This window comes from Ochotona princeps, chromosome 23 (assembly GCF_030435755.1).
Source record: "Ochotona princeps isolate mOchPri1 chromosome 23, mOchPri1.hap1, whole genome shotgun sequence".
NCBI classification, from domain to species: Eukaryota; Metazoa; Chordata; class Mammalia; order Lagomorpha; family Ochotonidae; genus Ochotona; species Ochotona princeps.
The window spans coordinates 7,758,800-7,781,404 of NC_080854.1; the positions used below are offsets into that span (position 1 = coordinate 7,758,800).

Genomic DNA, 22,605 nt, shown 5'->3' on the forward strand with positions numbered 1-22,605 from the left:
GTTCTTGGCTTTGTGCCTAGACCCAGGCCTGCTATACCCTATTTGTTGTGGTAGGTGCACAAAAACATCGTTTGCTGAATGAACCATTCAGAAGCCTTCTTCCAGTTCATTTCATCTGCCTAAGCTATCCTGAACTGGTGCACAATTCAGCTTCCATTTTAGCCCAGTCATGGGCATTTTCTTTGTGATGACGGTGACAGTTGAAATGCCTGCACTCCAGATCAGACTGCCTGGATTCTAGTCCACCTGCTCTGATGCCAGCTTCCTAATGCCCATCCTGGGAGACACCCAGTGATAGCTCAAGCAACTGAGTTCCTGTCACCCATGGAGACCACCCAGATTGGATTCGGGTCCTTGGCTTCAGCCTGGCCTAGCCCAATATGCTACAGAAAGTGAAAATCAAGTACTTGTTAAGATGCTCATGTCGACTGTGACTTTGGCCCTGGCTTCTAGCTCAAGCTTGCTAGTTAATGTACATCCTGCAGAGCAGGGGTGATGGCTCAAGTTCTTGGGTTCCTGTCACCCACAGGGGGCACCTGGACTGGCTTCCTGGGGAATGAATCAGTGGCTAGGTGCTCTCCTCAATAAACAAGAAATCAAAGGAAAAAAAAAGACCCCAGGCATGTATTTCTTCTACCAGCTTGCATCAGATTCGTCATCTTAACGTTTCCTTGACTTCCACTGAGCACTAACTCTTGAGCCAGCTGCTATTCTAACAGCTTCTTCACCCATTTAAGAAATAACATTTCCTAAAGATCCAGTATTTCCCAATGTTTCTACTGCACCACTGTTGTACTGTGAGTATAGTGACATATTTATTCAGCTGTCATGAAACACTCATTTACCTGAAACTTTAACCCCTATTCTCAAATGATATCTCAATCGAGCACCAAAATGCAGACTTGCAGTCTAGCCTCAATTCATTTTTTTTTAATTATCTAAGCTCCTCACTTTAATTTTTCCTTATTTTATTCAAATCTTAAGCTTAAAGACTCTTCTTAGCAGTAGGGCACTAGTAGGATAGGAAAACACATGGATACTGGGACAATAGCAACCTTCTAATCCTCTACCTCCAAGTGCCAGCATCCCATACAAGCACCAGTTCATGTACGGGCTGCTCCACTACCCATCCAGCTCCTTGCTTGCTGCCTAGAAAAAAACTGGAGGATGGCCCAAAGCCTTGAGCCTCTGTGTGGGGAGACCTGGAAGAAGCTCCTGGTTCCTGGCTTCGGATTGACTCAGCTCCGGCCATTGCGGCCATTTGGGGAGTGAACCAGCAGATACATCTTTCTGTCACTCCTCTCTGCAAGTCTGTCTTACCAATGTAAATAAATAAATCTCAAAAAAAAAATACATATCAAATCGGTCTATTTGCTTGGCCACAGTCGTAACAAAGGAGTCAAAACGGTTCAGAAGTGTTGGCTAAAACAGTGCTGGGGAAGTAACTGCGGTTTGTTTGCTGGTCTTTGGTCCCTATTTTAAAGCCCCATGATGATCTCAGGATCTCTGGAAAGAGATTATTTCCACCTGAGATCTCAAAATCTTGGTTACTAGAAGCCCTCTTTTCCTTTGATGCCACTTCACTGTCAAGTGTGCCAGTGTTTCATGGACCCACATAAATCCTCCACTGCACAAATGGCAAGTCCTGTCATGTTTTTGCCACGCACACACAATCACACCGCATGTAATCTCTGATGGAGATGGGGTATTACTGCTACTTACACTGGGTGTTTAGCATTTACCCTTTATAATCTTTTTAAATAACATGTATGCACACACAGCTCACAAATATAACATTTACTAATATACCAAGTACCAAACATCCTAAATTAGTTAACTGGTTAAATGGCCAAGTGCACAGACTCTTCATGATTACCCAAGTTGTGCCTGGTTCTCTGACAGAAAGCAACTTTCAGGGCCTGGCTTTGTTCATCTCTGGGGTTCTACTCCCAGGACCTGGAAATCAGCATCTAAATACTTCCTGAACGAGGGAACACTATTAAACACAGAGATACACTAATCACCATGTCCCAGTGTAGTAAGAGGCAGATTAGAAAGGAGGCAGAATCAACTTTCAAAAAACTAATTTTAATCAAAACAAAAATTGTTGATCATTAACAAGTTTATAAAACAGTGATTTAGTTACATAAATAAATTGATATCAGTGTATCAAATCTTAATTACTTTCAACTTCATGAGCATGTTTACATGGGTGATGAAGTACAACCTTTTTTTTTCTTTTTACCTATTATAATAAATAAAATGGAACGCATGAGATAGTTTTTCTAAACAAAAATACCTACAAACATACCTCTAGCATGTTCTCTAATGAAGGGAACAAGAGACACTGGACAACTTTTGCACCAAAACATAAAAATTGCTTTAAAAAGCACAAGGTTACAGAACCATCAGCTAAAGTAAAGACACTATACTGTAACCAAAATTGGTATTTAATAATATAATGGACAGTTTGGTAGTTAGATCTCCAGTTTGGTTATTTTAAAGCATTAAGACAAGGCAAGATAGAAGGCTGCTTCTGTTTTGAGTAATTCTAGAGAAAATAAAATATATTAAAAAAAGAAAAGAAAACTGAAAAGTAGAACAGTCATACCTACACAACTTTCTGTCCTGCACGAAGTCAAAATACCTATGCAGAATAGATATATAATATATATACTGTTATTTGTGCACAAAGGTTAGCTTATTATTAGCTCACTGCAAAGGCGTAATGTCTCATATGTCAATTGTTTTGGAAAACATTTTGTGGTTTGTGTCAAAAGGATATTTCTTTTTTTTTTTTTTTAAGTTTCCTAGGCTAGGAGGCACGAACCCCGATTCCGGCATACTGTATATGCTTAATGCTAAGGCTTGCTGCTCTGGCTGTGTTGTTTTGTTGTCCCTCTTTAATCTAGTGCCTGTTACAAGCATGTGTGCTGTAGTGGTTGTTGTTGGTGTGTGTGCGTGTGTGTGTGTGTGTATACATATATATATGTATACGTAAGTTGTATAAATATATATACATATAGCGTTTCTCCAACAGATCTCAGTCCAACCATGCAATCCAAAAGGTGGCTCCGCACAGATGCCCGGCAGGAAGTTCACCACCTGAGCCAACGCTGAAGCAAGGCGCACATGTAGTCCTTCAGATAGGTTTTCTCTCATCAGTTTTTTTTTTGTTTTTGTTTAAAACCAAGCTACTGCAGCTTCAAGTATTTTGCATTACATAGAATATTTTTTATAAATTAGTTAATGTTATATTTTCAATATTCAGACATATACTATAATATATATACAGTACAATAAATGCTCTCATTTTTTTTAATTTTTTTTTTTTTGGATAAATCCCTGAGAATGTATGTTGACAGTCGCTAAGTTTCCACATGCACAAGCACTGTGTGCCATGCTTCTGGACGAACAGCACTGCAAAGCCACGTGGGTCAGCCTTTTCACTATTAGTATTTCATTTTGTTGGTTTGTTTAAATATGCTGAAAATGTAAAGATGAGTTACAAAGGAGTAAAGCTGAATCCATTCGAGGTACTTATCACAGGATGGAGGTGTTTTGTTTGGTTTTTAAAGCCATTTCAATTTTTTTTTTTTTTGAGGCTGTGAACGTATACAGAAAACAGGAGAGCTATGCGGACGTTTGCCACTTGACAACATATACTCAGTGTAAACCAAACCTTTTTAACCTCTCTCTCATACACAAACAGAAAAAAAAGAATGAAAAAAAAAAGAAAAGCTTAAAATAAAAGAAGGGAAAAAAGATTTTAAAAACACGCAAACTTTCACAACATGACAATTTAGTCTGCAAACGCAATAGAACTATACACATATAATACCGATGTGGCTCTGTTCTTTAAGTTAAAAAGGGTACAAAGGCAGGCTCAAGTAAAAACAAACCACCCCTCCCACCCCGCCCTCCCCACCCCCATTCATACAAGTTCCGTCAACCAAACCTCTCCCGGACCAACATCATCAGTTTCTTTTTGCCTTTGTAGATTTGTTTCAGGTTGTCAATAAACTGTGTAAACTGAATGTGTCCATCATGCGCCATTAGGAAGGTCTCTCGGGCCTTGCTGAGGAATTCGATGAACTCACTATAGTGCCGGGGACTGATGTGTGTGAGTCGTGAGTGCGTTGTGTTGATGTAGGCCCCGATCGTGGCATCCAGGAGTTGCCTCAAGGGGGCCTTGTCCAGTGACATGAGCTTACCGGAGTTCCTCCTTCCGTGAAGCCCCACCATGCCAGGGCTGGTCAGAGTGCACCTGCGCAGAATGTCCGACAGTACCGTTGCACACTTGACACTTTTGACCACCAGAGGTATAATAGCTGCGAGCTCATTCTTACCAAGGGAGTGGCTAAGCGCGCAGGCCCACAAAACATCATTAATGGCAGGGTGTGTGTCCTGATTGTAGCTCAGGTTGAGATGGGTCATGGCCAGGGTGGCCAGCTTATAGGCCCTCATGGGGTACCCGCGGTGCTCCATGTACCGTGCTATGGTAAAGAGCTGTGTGTAGCTCATCCCGGTTGTAGCAGCGTCAAGAACAATTTGGTAAGCCGTCTCAAAAGCTATGTGATCCTTTTCGCAAAGGGTTAATGCAGAGAGGGCACAGTTCTGTGGGTCCTTCATGGCACACTGCAACGCGAGGGTTCGGGCACTGCTGGCCAGCTTCTCCTGCTGGTGGCAGTCTAGGTGGAGGCGGACGATGGTGCTGTTGGACATCACGGTAGTTGCGACTATACTGGTGGCCTCGGTGGGAGTAAATAGTGTAAACCAGCTCTGCATGATGCTGTCCAGGGCATAAACACCTGCAAGAAACACAAACATGTCCAAGACTGACAAGCAGGCTGGCCAAAGTTCTTGCCTTATTCCCAACTGTAAAAGCAATGCTTACACTGATAACCAACACAGCACATGAGCTAGGCCAGAACATCCTGTAAGGTAAGGCATCTGGGAGCAACCTTTTAGAATATTTTGGACTGTGACTCAGTGAAGGGAGCATGAACTTCCTATAATAAACTAATCCTCTTGGAAGCTGGCATTTGTACAATGCTGCCCGCTGTCTCAGTGGCTCTTTGCTATTGCTTTCTAGTCACCGGGACTTCATGTCAGTTGCCCAGTATGAAACCTGAAGCAGGAAAGACAGAAACTTTCTCTCACCACGACAGAAACTTCACACGGTGTGGAAGTTTAAAGTACACATATTTCAAAATGTCATGGTGCACTAAGACAAGCAGGAAAATGAGGCCCAAGATCAAGAGAAAACAAAGTCAACAGAAGTAGGCCACAGCAGATGCGGAGGTGGGAAACGGCAGATAGGTCTTCAAAAATCACCATTTTTAGGGGGACAGACCTGTCCAGAAGGATGCTCCTGAAAGTGAGTAATCTGAAGAAAAGGCGCACTGCTAATGGTATTGGGGTGCATGAGAGAGGAACTGCCTGGCCACCGCTGATCAACTGCTATTATCTAGTAATTCTTCACCGAAACAAAATTTCAATCATCCAAACATAATCTATATATCGAAACCAAATTCCTGCTCCCAAAAGACAAGAAGAATGATACAAATGATACAAAAAGAATGATACAAAAGACAAGAAGAATGATTTTACAGGGAGAGCTGCATCAGCAGGTAAACACTGAATGGGCAGTATCTTCCCAGCAAGAAGTGTATGTCCTTTTCTGATGCAAACAGGAAGAAAGTTTACCAAGCACTTATTCAGAACTACCGTTATGTCTGTGATGACACTCTCGTTCGGTAACGTCTTCTACAGCCAACTACCATTTCTCTCGCATCGGAAAGCTCACCCAATTCACATCCAGGGGCCATCCTTGCTCTCTGCTGGACCCTGTAAGTGTATCCTTGGATGATGAAAAACTCAATTCAACTAGGTCCTTTTCTCTATTTGTTTTCCTTTTAAGATTTATTTATTTTACTTGAAAGTCGGATTACAGAAAGTCAGAGAAACAGAGGGAGAGACAGAGAGATCTTCTATCTGCTGGAACTGGCTGCAATGACCAGAGCTAGGCTGGTCCAATGCTGGCGGGGGTGGGGGGGAGGGCAAGAGCTTCTTCTAGATCCCTCAAAAGGGTACAGGCGCCCAAGGATTTGGGTCATCCTTTGCTGCTTTCCCAGGCCACAGGCAGGGAACTAGATGGGGAGTGGAGCAGCTGGGACATGAGCCAGTGCCTTTATGGGATGCTGGTGCCAATACACAGAGGATTAGCCTGTTATACCACCAAGCTGGCCCCCTGAACCGGGTATGTTTTAGCTTGAGGACATGAGGGAAAGGGAGCCAGCACCTGCAGTTGCTAGAAAGAACAGAAACTTTGCAAAGTCAAAATGGTCTCATCTGTAAATGGCAAGTTCAATGCCACCATGAAGCACCTGAGAAAGCTGCTCCTCCAGCACTGACTTACCGACTTCAGTAGCACATGTGACCAGCCACCTCACCATCTCCCGCCGACGCCAATTTAAGGTTGACAGCGTCATTCGCATAACCTAAAAAGGCAAGGCAACAAAATGTTTTAGAAGATTCCTCTAGTCACTGGAGACAGAAAGCAATGCATTTCAAGATAGACACTATTCAGCATAACATGACTATGTGCAGGATGAAGAGCGTCACACAGAGCCATGATCTACACGGGAGCCTGGATTGGTCCATGGCTCCCCTGGCTGACCTTCCTTGTCCATGCTCTACTCTTGCTGGGGGCCCTGACCAGCCATGGCCGCCAGTCTCCTTTCCCATCCACAGAATCAGAGCTTTACTAACACACTCAACTCAGCCTTGGCCTTCACCTCTTCAGCTTTAACACTCCCCAAGGTGATTTCTGATACTCTTTGAGAATTATCCTAGCTAGGGACTCTCAACGAGCAAAGGAATATTTTAAAATTACTGTTTCAGGCATTCCTTCAGTCTGGCTGCTCTTTCCTGCTGACTATCTAGGTATCCTTTGATCTATCACTTCTCGGCCTTTTGGCTAAGCTCAAGTGTAGATATCCCCTAATCTATGTAAAGAAATCATTGTCAGCTTCATTAGTAAGCTGATTTGCCAACTTTCTAAGAACAATTTATTTATTTTAATTTAGTTGGAGACAGAGAGAAGTGGATCATCCATCTATTGGTTCATTCTCCAAACGCCTGCAATAGCCAGGGCTGGGCCAGCCTGAAGCCTGGAGCCAGAACTTCCACCCAGATTTAACACGCGCATGGCGGGGACTTAAGTACATTACAAATCTTCTGCAGCTTCTCGAGAGGGCTTGAGCAACAACCTGCATCTCCAGTGGAGGAGAAGCTGGGCTTCAAACCAGGCCCTCCAAAATGGCATATAGGTCGGCCAAGCTGCTCCTGCACCAAGAAATCCCAAGACAGACTAATCCAAGCCTTTCTACTTCCTTTGTCCTTCAGCACTCAGAACACCAAAGAACTCACTAAAGCCTTTAGAAGGGCTCTGTAGCACTGTCCTTTTAGGTTCTGGAGATAAAGAAGCTAAGGGTGAGCGCTCACTCATCTACCAGTCACCAGGAACTCTGGGTAAACAGAAAACCCACATTAGTGGTTGTATTTGCATTTACCTTTCAGATGAAGCAAACGGTAACAATAAAAGCAAGTTGTTTTTTAAAAGGAACTTCTAAGCTGTCGGATATAGCTAAAACCGATTCCCTTCACCTTCTGCCTGTACAGTATTCTATGCCAAGGTGGCATGCCTATTTTCCTATGATCCAAATCTTTCCAATGTATTGATCATTGTTACAGAGAATCTGCTGCTACAAAAAAAAAAATCAGATTAATCATTTAATCCGGGCATACTATTCCCTACACTTCGGTAATTAGGATATACAGATTACTTTCATTTTTTTAATGGAAAAAATTAAAAGCATTCTATAAGAACAATAGAAAAAAGTCTTGGTTTGCAGTTTATATATTAACTTGTTTAAATAATAAGACAGCAAACATCTATCTGCATGCTTAACTCAAAATCATCATTGGTACTACAGCCTGCTGGATGGCAAATTGCACCCAGGCCTCATCACCCCTGTTCCCTAATCTTTCCGGGGTAACAATGAAAAGGAGCTAGAACTTCCAAAGGCAAACATCAGTAGAAACTCACATTTCTTGTAAAAATTTAATGCTATTAATTCATGCTAGCTTTTTCTCTAACTAACAATAATCAGTCTCCATTCATTCCAAGGAAAAACAAGTATACAGAGGGCCTATAATTCCGAAAACAGGTTTGGTCTTCAATCGTTATTATTTTTTTCACACACACACACACACACACACACACACACACACACAGCTTTTAAACCTGATGCCCCTGTGTCTCAGTCAGCAGGCTGTTCAGCCCAGAGCTCTGCTTCACAGAACTGCCTGCCTCCTGAAGTTAACAGACCTGTGCTTTGGCATTTTTTCTCTGCACTCAGAAACTCAAGCAAACAAACAGATCCTGAAGAGGCATCCAGGAAAGACCACCAGTCATGTACCTGCAGACCCAGCTCCAGAGACACTTTCAAAAGAGTGATGTCTGGCAAACTGTCCATGAGAGTTGCTATTTTAAATGCATCCTGGGCAAGCTTGAAGATGTGTGATGAGGAGTGAATGTTTTTCTGGATGGATTCTAATACTGTTTCCAGCCTCCGAACATCGCCTGTAATGGACAAGGGAAAACCAAACCAAACCAAATCAAATGAATGCAAAGCAAAGCAAACAAATTACAACCACACACACACACACACACACACACATGCACACACACGTACACGCAAGAAAAAAATCATAAAGCACAAGTTAATTTACCTGACGTGTTCACAGATGGCACAGATGTTAGAACTAAATGTCCCAATGTTACTGCAATGTCTATGAATCTGACCTTCACAAAAAAGAGTCACCAAGATATACCCCTAATAACTAAAATTACAAATAAACCAGAACCAACGTAAGACAGCAAACATCTCTCCTAGTTCTCAATTATATGTTTTGGGCATTAGTTAAGGAACAACAACAACAAAAAAAACCCCTCAACTTTTCATCTGCACTGAATCTCAATTATTGCTCTTTTCTTGGTGTGGAAACTAACCTGAACTCCGCTTAATCGCACATTAAAGTAGGGAAATCTCACGCTCCATTCTGTCTCATAAGCTAACATGCAAAGCAAAGGATCCCTTACAACCCATCTGACAGCAGCACTGCTACCAAGAATCTGGCAGGAAACACACTTCCTAGGGGAAAAGAACAGAAACTAAGGAAAGAACTCTGAGGCCTCAGGGCGACACAGTACCTTTGGCTGCAGTTAGCATGGTGGATGCCAGCTCACACTGCTGGGATTCAATGTGGCTTAGAGTGAACCAACGAGGGTATCGGTTGGGAACGACTGACGCAATGTGGTGTGGGCGGGTGAGGTCTCCCGTTGGAGCAGTAGATTCCAATACTAGTAACCTAGAAAGAGAGGACAAGAAGAGCCTCAAGTTACTGCTGGTCCATGGCTTTGACCACAAGGCCTGTCAAGACGGGTGGCAGACACTGGAAGAAACTGTTCGGTCCTGGTTCAGCAAGAGCTGGTACAGCAGCATGCTGTATGGATGCTAAAGGTATTTTGTGAGCTGCTCATTCTCCAAACCTTAAGGAAATTAATGTGCTATCCCTGAAGAACTCTGAAATAAAAGTCTTGGTGTATACATATTAGCTTTGGATTTTATCACTCATTAAAAAAAAACACCTGAGAAATATGTGACACAGTTTACAATAGTCAGGAATCAGAGGGTAGCTAAAATAAAAGCTTAACTTACTAAATCACAAAGTAAAACCAGAAGTAAAGCAAAAATTATCTCCCTTTCACACAACTGTACTTTCTGCAGAAGTAGTTCCTTACGACTTTAGAAATTTGAAGTTAGAACATGTTCTATCCATCGTATCATAGAAGACAAACACAACTGATTCAAGTATCTGTCCCTTGACAGTTTTGCATAAACTCAGAGACTTCTGGCATCAAACTCTGATTAAAATAAACTGACAAGAAATTATTCTCTGTAATAAAGCACACGTTTTGCTTTGTCAGTGCCACTTACTTATTCTTTTTAAAAAGAAATAACTGGGTCTGCCACAATGGCTCAATTGACCAATTCTCCCCCTTTAAGGGCCGGGGTCCCATACGGGCACCAGTTCATGCCCTGGCTGCTCCACACTTCCCATCCAGTTCCCTGCTTGTGGCTGGGAAAGCAGAGGAAGATGGTTCAAACCCTTGGGACCCTCTCCTGCATGGGAGATCCAGAGGAGGCTCCTGGCTCCCGACTCTGGATTGGCACAGCTCCAGCCAATGCGGCCAATTGGGGAGTGGACCAGTGGATGGAAGATCTTGTTCTCTGTTTCTCCTTTTCTCTGTAGATCTCTGCCTTTCCAATAAGAACAAATAAATCTTTAAGAAAGAAATAACTTTTTAATTTCAGAAGCAAATTCAAGAAACAAAACAGAAGAGCCAGTTCCCATCGGTCCCTCAAATGTCAGCAACTGTGAGGATGGGGTGAAAGGCAGCCAGGGGCCTGTAAGCCAGTCCAGGTCTCCCACATGGGTGGGGGCAAACAAGAGCACACAGAGGGATCCTCCCCACTACTGCATGCCTTAAGTGTGTGCCACAGCCAGCACTGGGCCAGGCCTGAGCAAGAAGACTGAGCCCCCACCTAGGTCTCCCACACGGGTAGTCGGGACTCACCTACTTGAGCCCTCACCTGCTGTCTCCTAGGGTTAGACTCCCAAGATGATGGTTTGGAAGTAGAGCGGCCATTAACAGAACCAGGCACTTCAACATGGGATGTAGTGGTTTAAGATGCTGTGTAAATGCTCAATCCATATGGGATGCTGTGTAAATGCTCAATCCAATATGGGATGTAGTGGTTTAAGATGCTGTGTAAATGCTCAACCCATTCTTCTTAAAAGGTTACAAACCTTCAACTCCTTGAAAATTTACCCTGAACAAATGTGTGGTTAAAAAAAAACTTGGTAAATAATTTAAAAATGAAAATGGGGGCCAGCACTGTGGTGCAGTGGGTTGTGGCACCGTGATTTAAGCTATAGCCTGAGGTGTCAGCATCATACATGGGTACCAGATTTGATCTCGACTGCTCCGCTTCCCATCCAGTTCCCTGCTAATGTGCCTGGGAAAGCAGTAAAAGAAGGCTTGAGTCTTGAGGCTTCTGCACCCACGTGGGAGACCTGAGGGGGACTTCCAGGCTTCTGGCTTTGGCCTGTCTAAGCCCTAGCTGTTGCAGCCAACTGGGGAATGAACCAGCAGATGGATGACTCTCTCCCTCAAATAAATAAATATAAAATTATAGAAACTAATGTGAAAATAGAGATGAGAGGTACACAGCTACATTCTGTTGTTAATGAACAAAGACTTGTGAGATCTAGAAACAGAGCCGAGGCAGGAAGATCCAGAGGATCCCGCTGTGCCCCCTTCAACTTGAGATGGACATTCTGTCTCCTCTCAGCTTCTGGTCACAGATACACTGATACAGCGGCTGCCCTCACTTCTTTCAGTAGGTCAACAACACGTCTTATTTAACACAATTTCAAAAACCAATTCCCCTCCCAAAATAATTACTCAGGAATGCTTCAACTGTTGTTTTCTGGTTGAACTTGGCCTGAAATTGTATTCTGTCCCAGATAACATCTCCGAGAAAAAGCAAGAAGCATGACTATGCAGTGTGTGACAGCAGTTTAGGATATAATTCTTCCCTTGTTGTAAATAAAAAGTGTAGCAAATAATCAAATAGACCCCCAAACCGCACAACAATCCAGGAAGCATTAGTGAGTACTTCAGCTTTTCTTTGGCCTGCAAGAAACATGAATGAATTCAAAAGCCAGTGGGCCATTTTTCCCAGCGGGGATTGTAGGCTGCCTCTGCCCGCTGGGCTGCAAATACGTACCGCATTGCTCTCAGTGCAATTGTGTATGCCAATTCAGCATCATGAGGTAGGAGAGAGGTGAAGAGATACTTGGCAAATGTGTGCATTGGAACGCTCTCCCGATGGATTATTTCGCCTAGACCACTATATGGACCGGCTGTGGGAAGAGAGCATACACATTTTGATATTCCTAAGGAGTGAGCTGGCATTCCTGTATATTTAGAAATACAGGCTAATTTACTAAGAGTTCAATCTCAAAGACATACCAGAAAAATTTCCAGTAGGATACAGAATCCAATGCAGATTTCATTTCGTGACAATCTCCTAATTGTCCCACAGCTAAAATGAGTACTACAGACCTAAGGCACAGGACATGTTCACGATACAAACATTTCAGAGAAATGAACCCTAGGGAGCATACAACCTTTGCAGAATATGACACAGTCCCATCTGCGTGACAGCTGAGCTGCAGGTGCACAGGTGATGCTTGGGACTCCTGAGCCGGAGCAGCCTACAGGGCTCACACAGGCCAGGGCGGAGCGGTATGCAGGCTTCTGAACTGCACCTCCCAACACGAGGAGCTTGTACTGAGGGGCAGGAATAGATAGGAAGTCCCAGAAAGTGGGACTCAAAAGAAATTAAGAAATAAAATAAATACTAAAACAGTTAGATGCTTGATGCCCTACACAGGCAACAGAAAGAAAATAAAAATTAACCGGGGGTCTACTACTCTTTAAGCTCCAGAAGGCCAACTTCAAGAACAAAATTACATAAAAACTGTCAAAATTCACTTCTTAGCAAATTCTGACAGGCATGGTAGCAGAGCCCACCCTGCCCTGTGTGCTCCTTGATGGCTGCTCCAAGAAGGACAATGCAGACATTTAAAATACACTGTGAAAGGAAACCACAGTGGTAAGTTCAACAACTTTACATACAGATACTCTGAGGTTTAGTGATGATAAACTGTTTCATAAATTAGTTCCCATGTCACCTTGGGGTGACATCTGTTTCCTGATTTCTAGAATTATGAACCATGACACTACTGCTTGAAGGATACAGCACACTTATTTTCCATGAGAAATATCACTCTGGCACAATTCAGAATGCAAGAAATGCAGTGTGGAAAAAAAAAAAGTTGGGTCCAGTGATGACTCAATGGCTGTATCTTCCCCTTGTGAACGCCAGGATCCCATACGGGTGCCAGTTCATGTCCTGGCTATTCTACTTCCTGACCAGCTCCCTGCTATGGCTTGGGCAAACAGCAGAGGATGGCCCAAAACCTTGGGACCCTGCTCCTGCATGGGAGACCCAGAAGAAGCTTCTGGCTCCTGGCTTCAGATTGGCTTAGCTCTGGCAATGGAGGCCACTTCGGGAGTGGACCAGTGGGTGGAAGATCTTTCTCTCTCCCTTTCCTTTTCTCTATAAATCTGATCTGTCTTTCCAATAAAAATAAATAAATCTTAAACTGAATTGTATGTATGATAGGTTACCAATACATTCTAGATCATTTTGATTTTTCCATTAGTGTTCTAAATTGTTTAAGTACTTTGAAAGTCACATACACAACTTGTTTTTTTTCCCCTAGACAAACTCAAATTCATTCTAAATTTCTAATTTTACCAAATCCATTCATCTTTTTCTTTTTAATATAATTTGATAATTTTTTATATTCCATAACACTTTATGTATTTTTTCTGTGCAAACAAGTAATAACTGTACAGAGTCATGGGGAACACTGCAACATTTCAAGATATTTACACAGCATGTAACGATTGAAACCTGGTCATTAGCATTTCTGTCTCCTTATCACTTCTTTACGTGAGGAACTGTCGATTGCCTCTCTTCTAGTTCTTCATGAACTACAGTCGCACCACTGTGCTGAGAAATATACTCCTGTTCATTATCTAACCTCCATGTATCAACCCTCCCCAAATCCTTCCAACCTTTTTAAGACACTTTAACATGGTTTACTGATCCAACAGTCTTCAAAACTTGTAAAAATATTATATTACAACTTTGGGCCCGGTGGCGTGGCCTAGTGTCTAAAGTCCTTGCCTTGAATGCCCCGGAATCCCATATGGGCGCCGGTTCTAATCCTGGCAGCTCCACTTCCCATCCAGCTCCCTGCTTGTGGCCTGGGAAAGCAGTCGAGGACAGCCCAGTGCATTGGGACACTGCACCCGCGTGGGAGACCTGGAAGAGGTTCCTGGTTCCTGGCATCGGATCGGCGCGCATAGGCCCGTTGCGGCTCACTTGGGGAGTGAATCATCGGACGGAGGATCTTCCTCTCTGTCTCTCCTCCTCTCTGTATATCTGACTTTGTAATAAAAAAAAATCTTTAAAAAAATATTATATTGCAACTTTAGTTTATAGAACAGGACTATTTTGTTTTTAAGCTGCCAGATGGATTAAACGTGGATGTTCCCTCCCAATCAAGTCCTAAGCCCCGGTGTGATTGTCACTGGACAGTGATGAAAATGCAATGAGGGGTGCAGGGTTTGGTCTCCAGCACTATCTGTGCCATGTGAGGACACAGTGGCAGTTGGGGAAGGCCCTTCCCAGAGGGTGTGCTCAGGCAGGCATTTGTGCTTCGAGACTGCCTCACTTCCAGAACTGTGACAAGAAGACCTGCATTCCAGCAGCCACCCTGACTAGGGTGTTTGGCTATGGTAACCAGCTTACAGCAAGCTTAGAGCAGCTCTGCTATTCCTTCCCTCTCCACGTTTCAATCACCAACTGGCTTTTTGTACTATTTACCAAATCTAGGCTGCCGAGTCAACACTCTGTTATGAATACCTCCCCCAACAAGCATTATAGTTAGGTATTATTAACCCATTCGTGGGTTAATAATTACTGCAAACACTGAATCCAAATGCAATGAACAAAGAACAACTGACATTTTGCACTTGATCTCTCCAATGATTAACACTCAAAAATCAGGATTATTGTTTCCTCTTTTGATATTATTAGGGCTTTTTCACTAATTTGTCCCTGAAATTAATAGAACAGTGACAGCACATGGAGACATTTGAGACCCAGTGTACTCAGTCGTGAAGCTCCTTTATTTCAGAGTTTCCAGAAATGGTTCCCTGGCTTCCATTCAGACTGCTTCCTATCCTGCACCGCCCCCATCCCACCAGTGACTGCTGGGCTGGGAAAGCACAGCCCAAGTGATATCTGGTGAGCGGGATGAGTTAACCAGAGACTAAGTTTAAAAATATTTAGGAATAATAAACCCGGAACGTTATTTTATAAAATGAAACATGCATCACACAACATTAACTAAGAAAATCACCCATCTTCTTTTTGAACTCGGGTATGATGGAAATCAAGTCAGTGAGAAGATCCAACAACAGACAACATTTACAAAGCTATGGCTAAGTATACTGTTTATACTGAAAGAAACGGAAAGAAAACAATTAAATAATTGGGGCCTTTTTTGAAAGTCACCAAGGAGGGATTTAGAAGAAATTTCACATCAGAATTTTTTTTTTTACCAAAATTAAGCATGCTATTCAGGTTTACCTGAAGAACATTTTTCCCATAAAATATATGCCTGAAGTAAATAAATTTATGTAGCAGATTTGAAGAAAATATATTCCTCCAAATGCTACCTACTCCAGATCCCTTTTTGAGTACAAGATGAAAACACTAGTTTACTAATCAGAGAGAATTCCATAACAACACTCAAGTACTTAAGAACTATAAGCAATTTTATCAGTTGGACAGCACTGAAATTTGCACCAAAGATTAAACTTCACCCTTTTAAGGGTGAAAAAAAAAAAAAACCCTGAGAATCAGTGCCTGTCAAAACTTGTTAAGCCCTTATGAAAAAGAAGAAAATCAGATTTTGCCTTCAAGATTCTGAGACATTTTCATCATTGAATCTATGCCTAATGAAGCCTCTGAAGTAGAGCTGTGGAAATTGACCCCTTCGGTTCTCAGCCCTTTAGTGTGCATATGACATGCTCAAAAATCAGATATCACTTAACAGTCAGAAATTCTGAAATCCTGACAAATTTCTACTTCATATTTAATTGATCAAATAGGGACACAGCTACTGGTAACAGTTCACTATGTAACAAAATTACAATTATCTCAGAATGACAACCGAAATAAAAAGGTCCTTGTCAAAGCCTGTGGCATTAAATTGGACTGATTTCTAACAGGCTATCTTACAGGACCACCTAGTTTACATAATACAAATCTAAACATCTGAACATGTTCAAGTATCTACAAACATCAGTAACATTACTTTTTAGACAGATGTCTAAATGTCTTCACTGTTCTGTTATTGTATCAGTCAGGTTAACCACCATATTAAATGCATTCAGAGTACTACTAACAAGAAAGATTACCACCCTAAAGCAAATTGGCCAAGTAGAAATCTTCTTTATCAACCTACCTTCTAATAGGAAGACTGCTTGCTTGCGAAAGATTTTCACTAGCGTGTCATCCAATTCAATTTCCTGAAGCTTAGAAATGAGTTGGCCCTCATTCCGACACACTTTCTCTTGTGTATACAGCCCATCAGGCATGACACGCTGCTGTCCGAGTCCTATCAGGGCTACCTCCACAGCCAGCGTCAAATAGGATTCCCCTTCTTCTAAGAATTTGTGTGCAGGTACATTCTGGTATTCCAAAGACTTGCACTGTCCCATATTTTCTGTAAAATACCACAAAGAAATTAGAATTCAGAAACTACTTTTGAATGTATTTTGATAGGAGCAAATATGTATTCTATCTAATACAAGTAAATGAATACTGAGTTAAATCTGAGAAAGCCAGAAGTGCACTTTTTTATAAATGCTCATCAGTGGGGTAGTGTCGTGGGTTAAATCACCACTTGACAAATGGCTGCCGTCCCAGACGGAGCAGTGCTTTGCACCCTGAATATGCCTTTTCACTCTAGATTCCTGTGATGTGCCTGGGAGGGCAGTGGAGGATGGCTTGAGAAGTTGGTCCCATCACCCACGTGGGAGAGCAGCATGGACTTCCCGGCTCCTGGTTTCAGTCTGGCCCAAATCTGGCTGTTGTGTCCATTTGAGGAGTGAGCCAATGGATGGAAAATATACCTCTAGCTCTCCTACTTGCAAATAACTAAATAATACATCTTTTTAAAAAATCATCAGTGACTAATGCATATGTTTGGGGGAAACAGAATCTTCTTTATCCACTGAAAAAAAGTCACCAAAGACAACTACTAATACCAGTATGGCATAAAGCATACTGAAAAGCGGAAAAGGCATCAGTGAAATAATAGTAAAATTACATGGTGCTCCCTTCTAAGGCTGGCATTTTAAAAAGGCTCCCAAACTTTTATTATCTTATTGAACTTCATAATAAGAACAGTAAAGAACACAACACATATAAACCAATTTCAAGTCCTCTCCAGTTATCCAAGAGTCATAAGCTACATTCTTACATCTGCAGTAAGCTGCTCCAATACAAATTTGAACAAACTTCAACCATCAAGCTTCTCAGATCCATACCTTTGGCCCTCTTGATAAGAATGCAAGTCATCCTTAATTCATGGAGGGTGAATGATTAGCTGCCTGAGTTCACCATGTCACAGGAGCGACAAGGGGGCAATCCTTGGGAAATGTTCTGAGGAATAACTCTTTATTCTCAAGGAGCTTCAGAGAAATCTCAAATTATTTTAAAGGAATGTATGATACACAACAGTTTTAGATGGCATTTAATACTTCCATTAAAGAATTTTTTAAAAAATGTAATGATGCATACCCTTAAGTTTCTATCTTTGTGCTGGAAAATAATTACAAACACAGATACATTCTTGGACACAGAATTATGGTTAAAAGAAAATAAATATAAGGGCATGTCAAAAATTTCATGGGAAACAAAATTAAAGTATTTTGACACAATAAAATTCCTAAATCCATGTATATAAAAATGCTTTAATAAAGTTCACCCTGTCTTTTGCAACAAAATAGATGCAACTTAGTGATAGAAACCAGTCTCAAACAGGTATCAGATACTTTCTGATATATGTTATAGGATTCAAAAAATATACAGGAACAAAATGGACCTTTTGTGATATGTTTATGGATTTTGGTTCTTGTTTTTACTCCTGTGGAAATATGAACGTCCTACATCCTAGTTGCTGGATTTTTATGGCTAGTGGTGAATCCACAGAGTGCATTAAGATTATGTCTTCGCAAAAAGTGATGAAAAGTAGGGAAGGGAGGGAGGAAGGGGGAATTTGTAGTGGGGCAGGAGGAGGTGTGGTTATCTTAGAAGATATGAAATGCATGAAATCTTTCCTTATATTAATAAAAATAATAAAAGAAAGCTCTTAAGCAAAAAATCTCATTATAAAAAGTAACATGGATTTCAAAATTTGTATACCCAAATAAATTGATCTTCTAATTCCATTTTCATGGATTTTTGGAAGTACCCTCGTATTTTCAATACTTGCCACATGCTGCCAACTGTTGACTCTCAGAGTTTCCCTTGTTTGAGGAGGCTTGCCTGAAAAGCATGAGAAGGCTCATTTCCCTGCTCTTCCACTAACTATAGGTACTGTTAACTACATGGATTCATAAAATATACTGTGAGAAAATAACGAGCAACGCCATTGAGGCTTTTCAAAAACAAAAAGCACATGAGACAAATGTTAATGTGCTTACCCGTAAAATCTGAGAACCCTGAGAAGTTTTCATCATCAATGTGGCAGGCTTCCATAAGGCTACTGAAAAGAGTACCCACAGGGTCCAGTGGATGTCCGACCCAGCCTTCCAGATTGGTTATTGAGGTTATGCTTTTATGGGGTAGCTCTGAGTAAGAAAAGAAATTGAGAGATGAGTAGTAGAAAGGAAATAAATAGAGAAGTAGGGAGAAGTGAGGCTTTACCACTTAAGAATAACATTCTGCCAAACTAGTATTTAATTCAGTTGGACATCACCCTTCAATCAAGAAACAAACCAAAAGGTTTCATGATAACCAACTTCTAAGTAACTCCAATTCTAAAGTTCACCTATACATTAACCTAACCTGTCCTAAATATTCCCAGAACAGGCCCCAAACATCTATTTAATTCATGTTTCTAGGATAGTGAGTTAACCCTACTAGTTAACACAGTTAAATCATGCTGTGAAATGAATTCCAAATTTTAAGAGAAGCATCAAAATGTCTTAAGAAACTCCCTAGAATTATCAATTGTGTTACTGTGCAACTGTTATTATGATGATTTCCCTAGGAGTAAGCATTCCCTGGGTCATTCAAACTGAGGACTTGCGGACAACAATGGCTTAGGTTGGACCTGCCTGGACTCCACAACGTTACTGTTTCATTTCACCTTAGGAAGTTCTTCACTGTGGATCTACACTCTCTCAGAGCTAACCTCTGCTACAAAGGTAAACATAGAATTTGTATAGAACAGCATTTTTATTTTCTTCATAGGATGCTAACATTCACAGATTAAATTATACAGACCTAAGAGCCACAAGTGTCTTAAGATACATTTCAAGGTTGTAAATAATGTATTTTACACCTAAGTGTTTACTCAAGTAATAAATAAAAGTGGCTCTTTCAAACTATAGCAACATCTGTAAACAACATGCAAGGAAAAAAAGGCTTATAAATGGTTAAAGACGCATCCCATGAATCTAAAATTCATTCAGAAGTCTTCTAGCTTGGAACTTGCAACTAGCAGTACATAAAAGTGAAAAGCAGTATGACACAACACTGTAAAATTCATTGAAATCTGGTATTAAGTTCCTTGGAAAGTCTTCCCTTTGATTTTTGTCACTGCCTTCTGTATGTAGAACCAGTATGAAAAAAAGCAACACGAACAATACTTTCCTCTTGAGAAAAATCAAATACATATGTTTGGGGGGGAAAATCATGCATACGGCTCAGAAGTGTTATATTTCTATAAATACTTCTATTGTCAAGCAATGGAAACTGAATTAGAAAAATAAATTAAAAAATACTTCTCACTGAATTAAGAAGCTACCAAATTGCACCAAACAGTACTAAAAATGTTAAAATAAAGGGGTACTTCACAAAAGTTCATGGAAAATGGAATTTAAAGATTAAATTTATCTTGGTATCTACAAATTTTGCAGTCTCCCCAGTTTTTTTTTCTAATATGCATAAGCATTTATTTCAAAAAAATTTTGTACCAAATAATCTTATCTTTAAATCTGTTTCCCATGAACTTTATGAAGCATTCCCATACTGAATTTTTCAATACTGACCTACAATAAGTAACTTATGGCACTTTGGGCTTCTGACAGCCATCAGAAGGCTAATCTCTAAACATGGACAAGTAATAACAGTAAAAAAATATGGAAAGATTTAGGTAGAGATACATAACCCCAGGAACACTTCAGAGCAGGTTGAAACAGGCTTTCACTGCTTGCAGGATAAAACAAAGCTGAGTCTAAGAAGGCTCTACACCTAGGTGACAGCATGCTCTCAAAGTTTAACTTTCACATTCTAACACATCTAAATCAACAGCATTAGTCTTTGCCTTTCTTAGATATTCCAACATTTTTATTAGACAAAATTCTAAAGATCAACTAGTGAAACTAATCATCTTAAAGCGGCAGCTGAGCTTCCCCCGGAGCTGGCTCTCCTTCTGTTTTATACAAAGTGCTTCACTTGCATTAAGCCTGACACTGCTCTTGACTCTTCAGAAACAAACACCTTTGGTTACAGAGCGCGTATGTGTTTAAGACAAGAAAGATTTCAGAAAAAGTTCTAGAGGGCCTAGAGATGTATTTTATACAGAGAGAACTGGTCAAGATTTTATGACGAAGGTTTATTACATTTCCATCACATCTAAACCTCTTTTCTTTGCAATTAGACTTTTTTCCCACTGCGTAAATAACTGTTAGTTAACATTCAAAATATTTCCAATGAAAAGGGCGCTAAAAATTACAATATACATTTCTCCAATCTCCACACTATTTCAATAACTTTCAATAATTTTAGCTTTACTCCAGGTGCATGTATAGCCACTGAAGGACTAAAACCAGAAACTGAAACTAATCTCCTTAATTTAAAAAACGGAATTACAAAGTAAAAAATAAATGTTGGTTTCAAGCACCAAAGACACATAAAAAATGAACTTAATACCTATAAAAGCAACCATGTGTGGCTTCATCAGAAAAAAAAACCAACACACATACACATACAAAAACCTCAATTTCCTTATCCGATCAGGACCTACCCTTTGCGATCACTACACTCATTCAAAGTTTAAAAGAGTAATACATTGAGAAAGCTGAAGTTCTGTCAACTGACAGCTCATCAAATATCATTTCTAGAACCTAAAAAATGCAAGAGTTCTGTGCTAGTTGCATTCAATAAATAAACATGATTTATTTATTGAAAACAATATTATCAGTTAAACTGTTCTAGAGTACGTAAATAGTATGCTAGATTTTAAGGGCTTTACTAGTTTAATCTTTTTAACAATTCTAGCAAATAGATCTTCTACTGCATATCATCTGAAATACAAGGGATATAACTCTGACAGGTCAAACCAATGCCTTGGATCACCCAGCCGGACCTGTTGCTGTGGTGCAAGCATTATAAAGGAAGAAAGTCTACTCCCACAGTGCTTACTGTTGCAATTAAAATGAACTGTCACTAAATAAAGTATTTAGGCTGTATTTAGGTAATTTAGCCACATTTAATAGTTATTCAAACAGAAAAAAATATTCTGAAAAAATTGTCCTAAGAGATTTTTGCAAAGATCTTTTCTTGCAACATTTAGCCAAGAAAATCTGCTTAAAAGTTCTTACTAAATCAGCTGAGTAAGCTATCACTACAGCTTTCGTTTTAAAAGCCATCCAGAACAACACAAAAACTAGTGATGTCATCCCGAAGAATTCCATTCCAGTGGAAACAAACTCCTTCATAGTCACCTTTTTTTTGAGTTCGGAACATTTCCAACTGTTTCTGCTGCTGTCGTCTTAACGTGTTAACAATAGCTATTGCTAGTCTCAATGCTTCTCTGGGGTACCCATGAGAACGTAACGCATCCACTCTGGCACAGGCTGTAGGAACGTGTTCTAAAACAGAAAGTCAAGGGGGTAAAGTTGCCACTGTCAGATATATCTATAAAAACAGGATTTAACAGTAACATGTTACTCCCAACATACCATTAAAAAGACACAAGAAACCATTTCTGAACTTGGATTTGAATGAGAAACTCAGCTCCTATTGCCAAGCATTCATCCACCTCCACTTGAATGAATCCCTCAATGCTCTACCTCCCACTCCAATAATGCTATAGAAACTAAACAAAGAAGTAAGTCATGGAAATGTCTTTCCGGTTTGGCCACTTACCATGCCAGAGGGGCCACCCGCGGGAGTCAAAGAGGGAGTTTTCAGTGTCGTCATGGTAACAGTAGTTGGTGTATAGGTCACTGCTGATAATGTGCTGCAAATGGCTATCCTGCCAGTGGAGATCGCATGCCTCAATGGCTCGGGTGAACACTGTCCGATGTGGCCTGTTCGATGAATCTGTTTTTTCCACAATTCAGAAAGCCGTGTCAGCTATTATCCACATGTGAATAAATCAGTCATATCGTTCTGTGGCCAGATGTTCATGAACACACCCACACACATTGCCCTGCAACCCCTATGCAGCAGGGTGAAGGGTGAATATTCTCACATCCTAAGTACTAGGAGGCAAGTCAGCCCAAAGAGCCACCATTCATTCACT

General features: G+C 40.9%; 1 protein-coding gene across 1 annotated transcript in view; it reads right to left on the reverse strand.

The window, feature by feature from the left end:
• Positions 1-2,072: 2,072 nt before the first annotated feature.
• The window catches only part of ZSWIM6 (zinc finger SWIM-type containing 6), a 167,482-nt gene continuing 146,949 nt past the window's right edge, over positions 2,073-22,605 (reverse strand). Inside the window, exons 6-14 of the mRNA XM_004583807.3 lie at positions 22,227-22,403; positions 21,803-21,949; positions 18,554-18,700; positions 16,309-16,569; positions 11,925-12,060; positions 9,281-9,438; positions 8,487-8,650; positions 6,422-6,503; positions 2,073-4,811 (exon numbers count right to left, since the gene is read on the reverse strand). Of these exons, the coding sequence (XP_004583864.3) occupies positions 3,949-4,811; positions 6,422-6,503; positions 8,487-8,650; positions 9,281-9,438; positions 11,925-12,060; positions 16,309-16,569; positions 18,554-18,700; positions 21,803-21,949; positions 22,227-22,403 (2,135 nt within the window). The 3' untranslated portion in view covers positions 2,073-3,948. The remainder of the gene's footprint in view (positions 4,812-6,421; positions 6,504-8,486; positions 8,651-9,280; positions 9,439-11,924; positions 12,061-16,308; positions 16,570-18,553; positions 18,701-21,802; positions 21,950-22,226; positions 22,404-22,605) is intronic.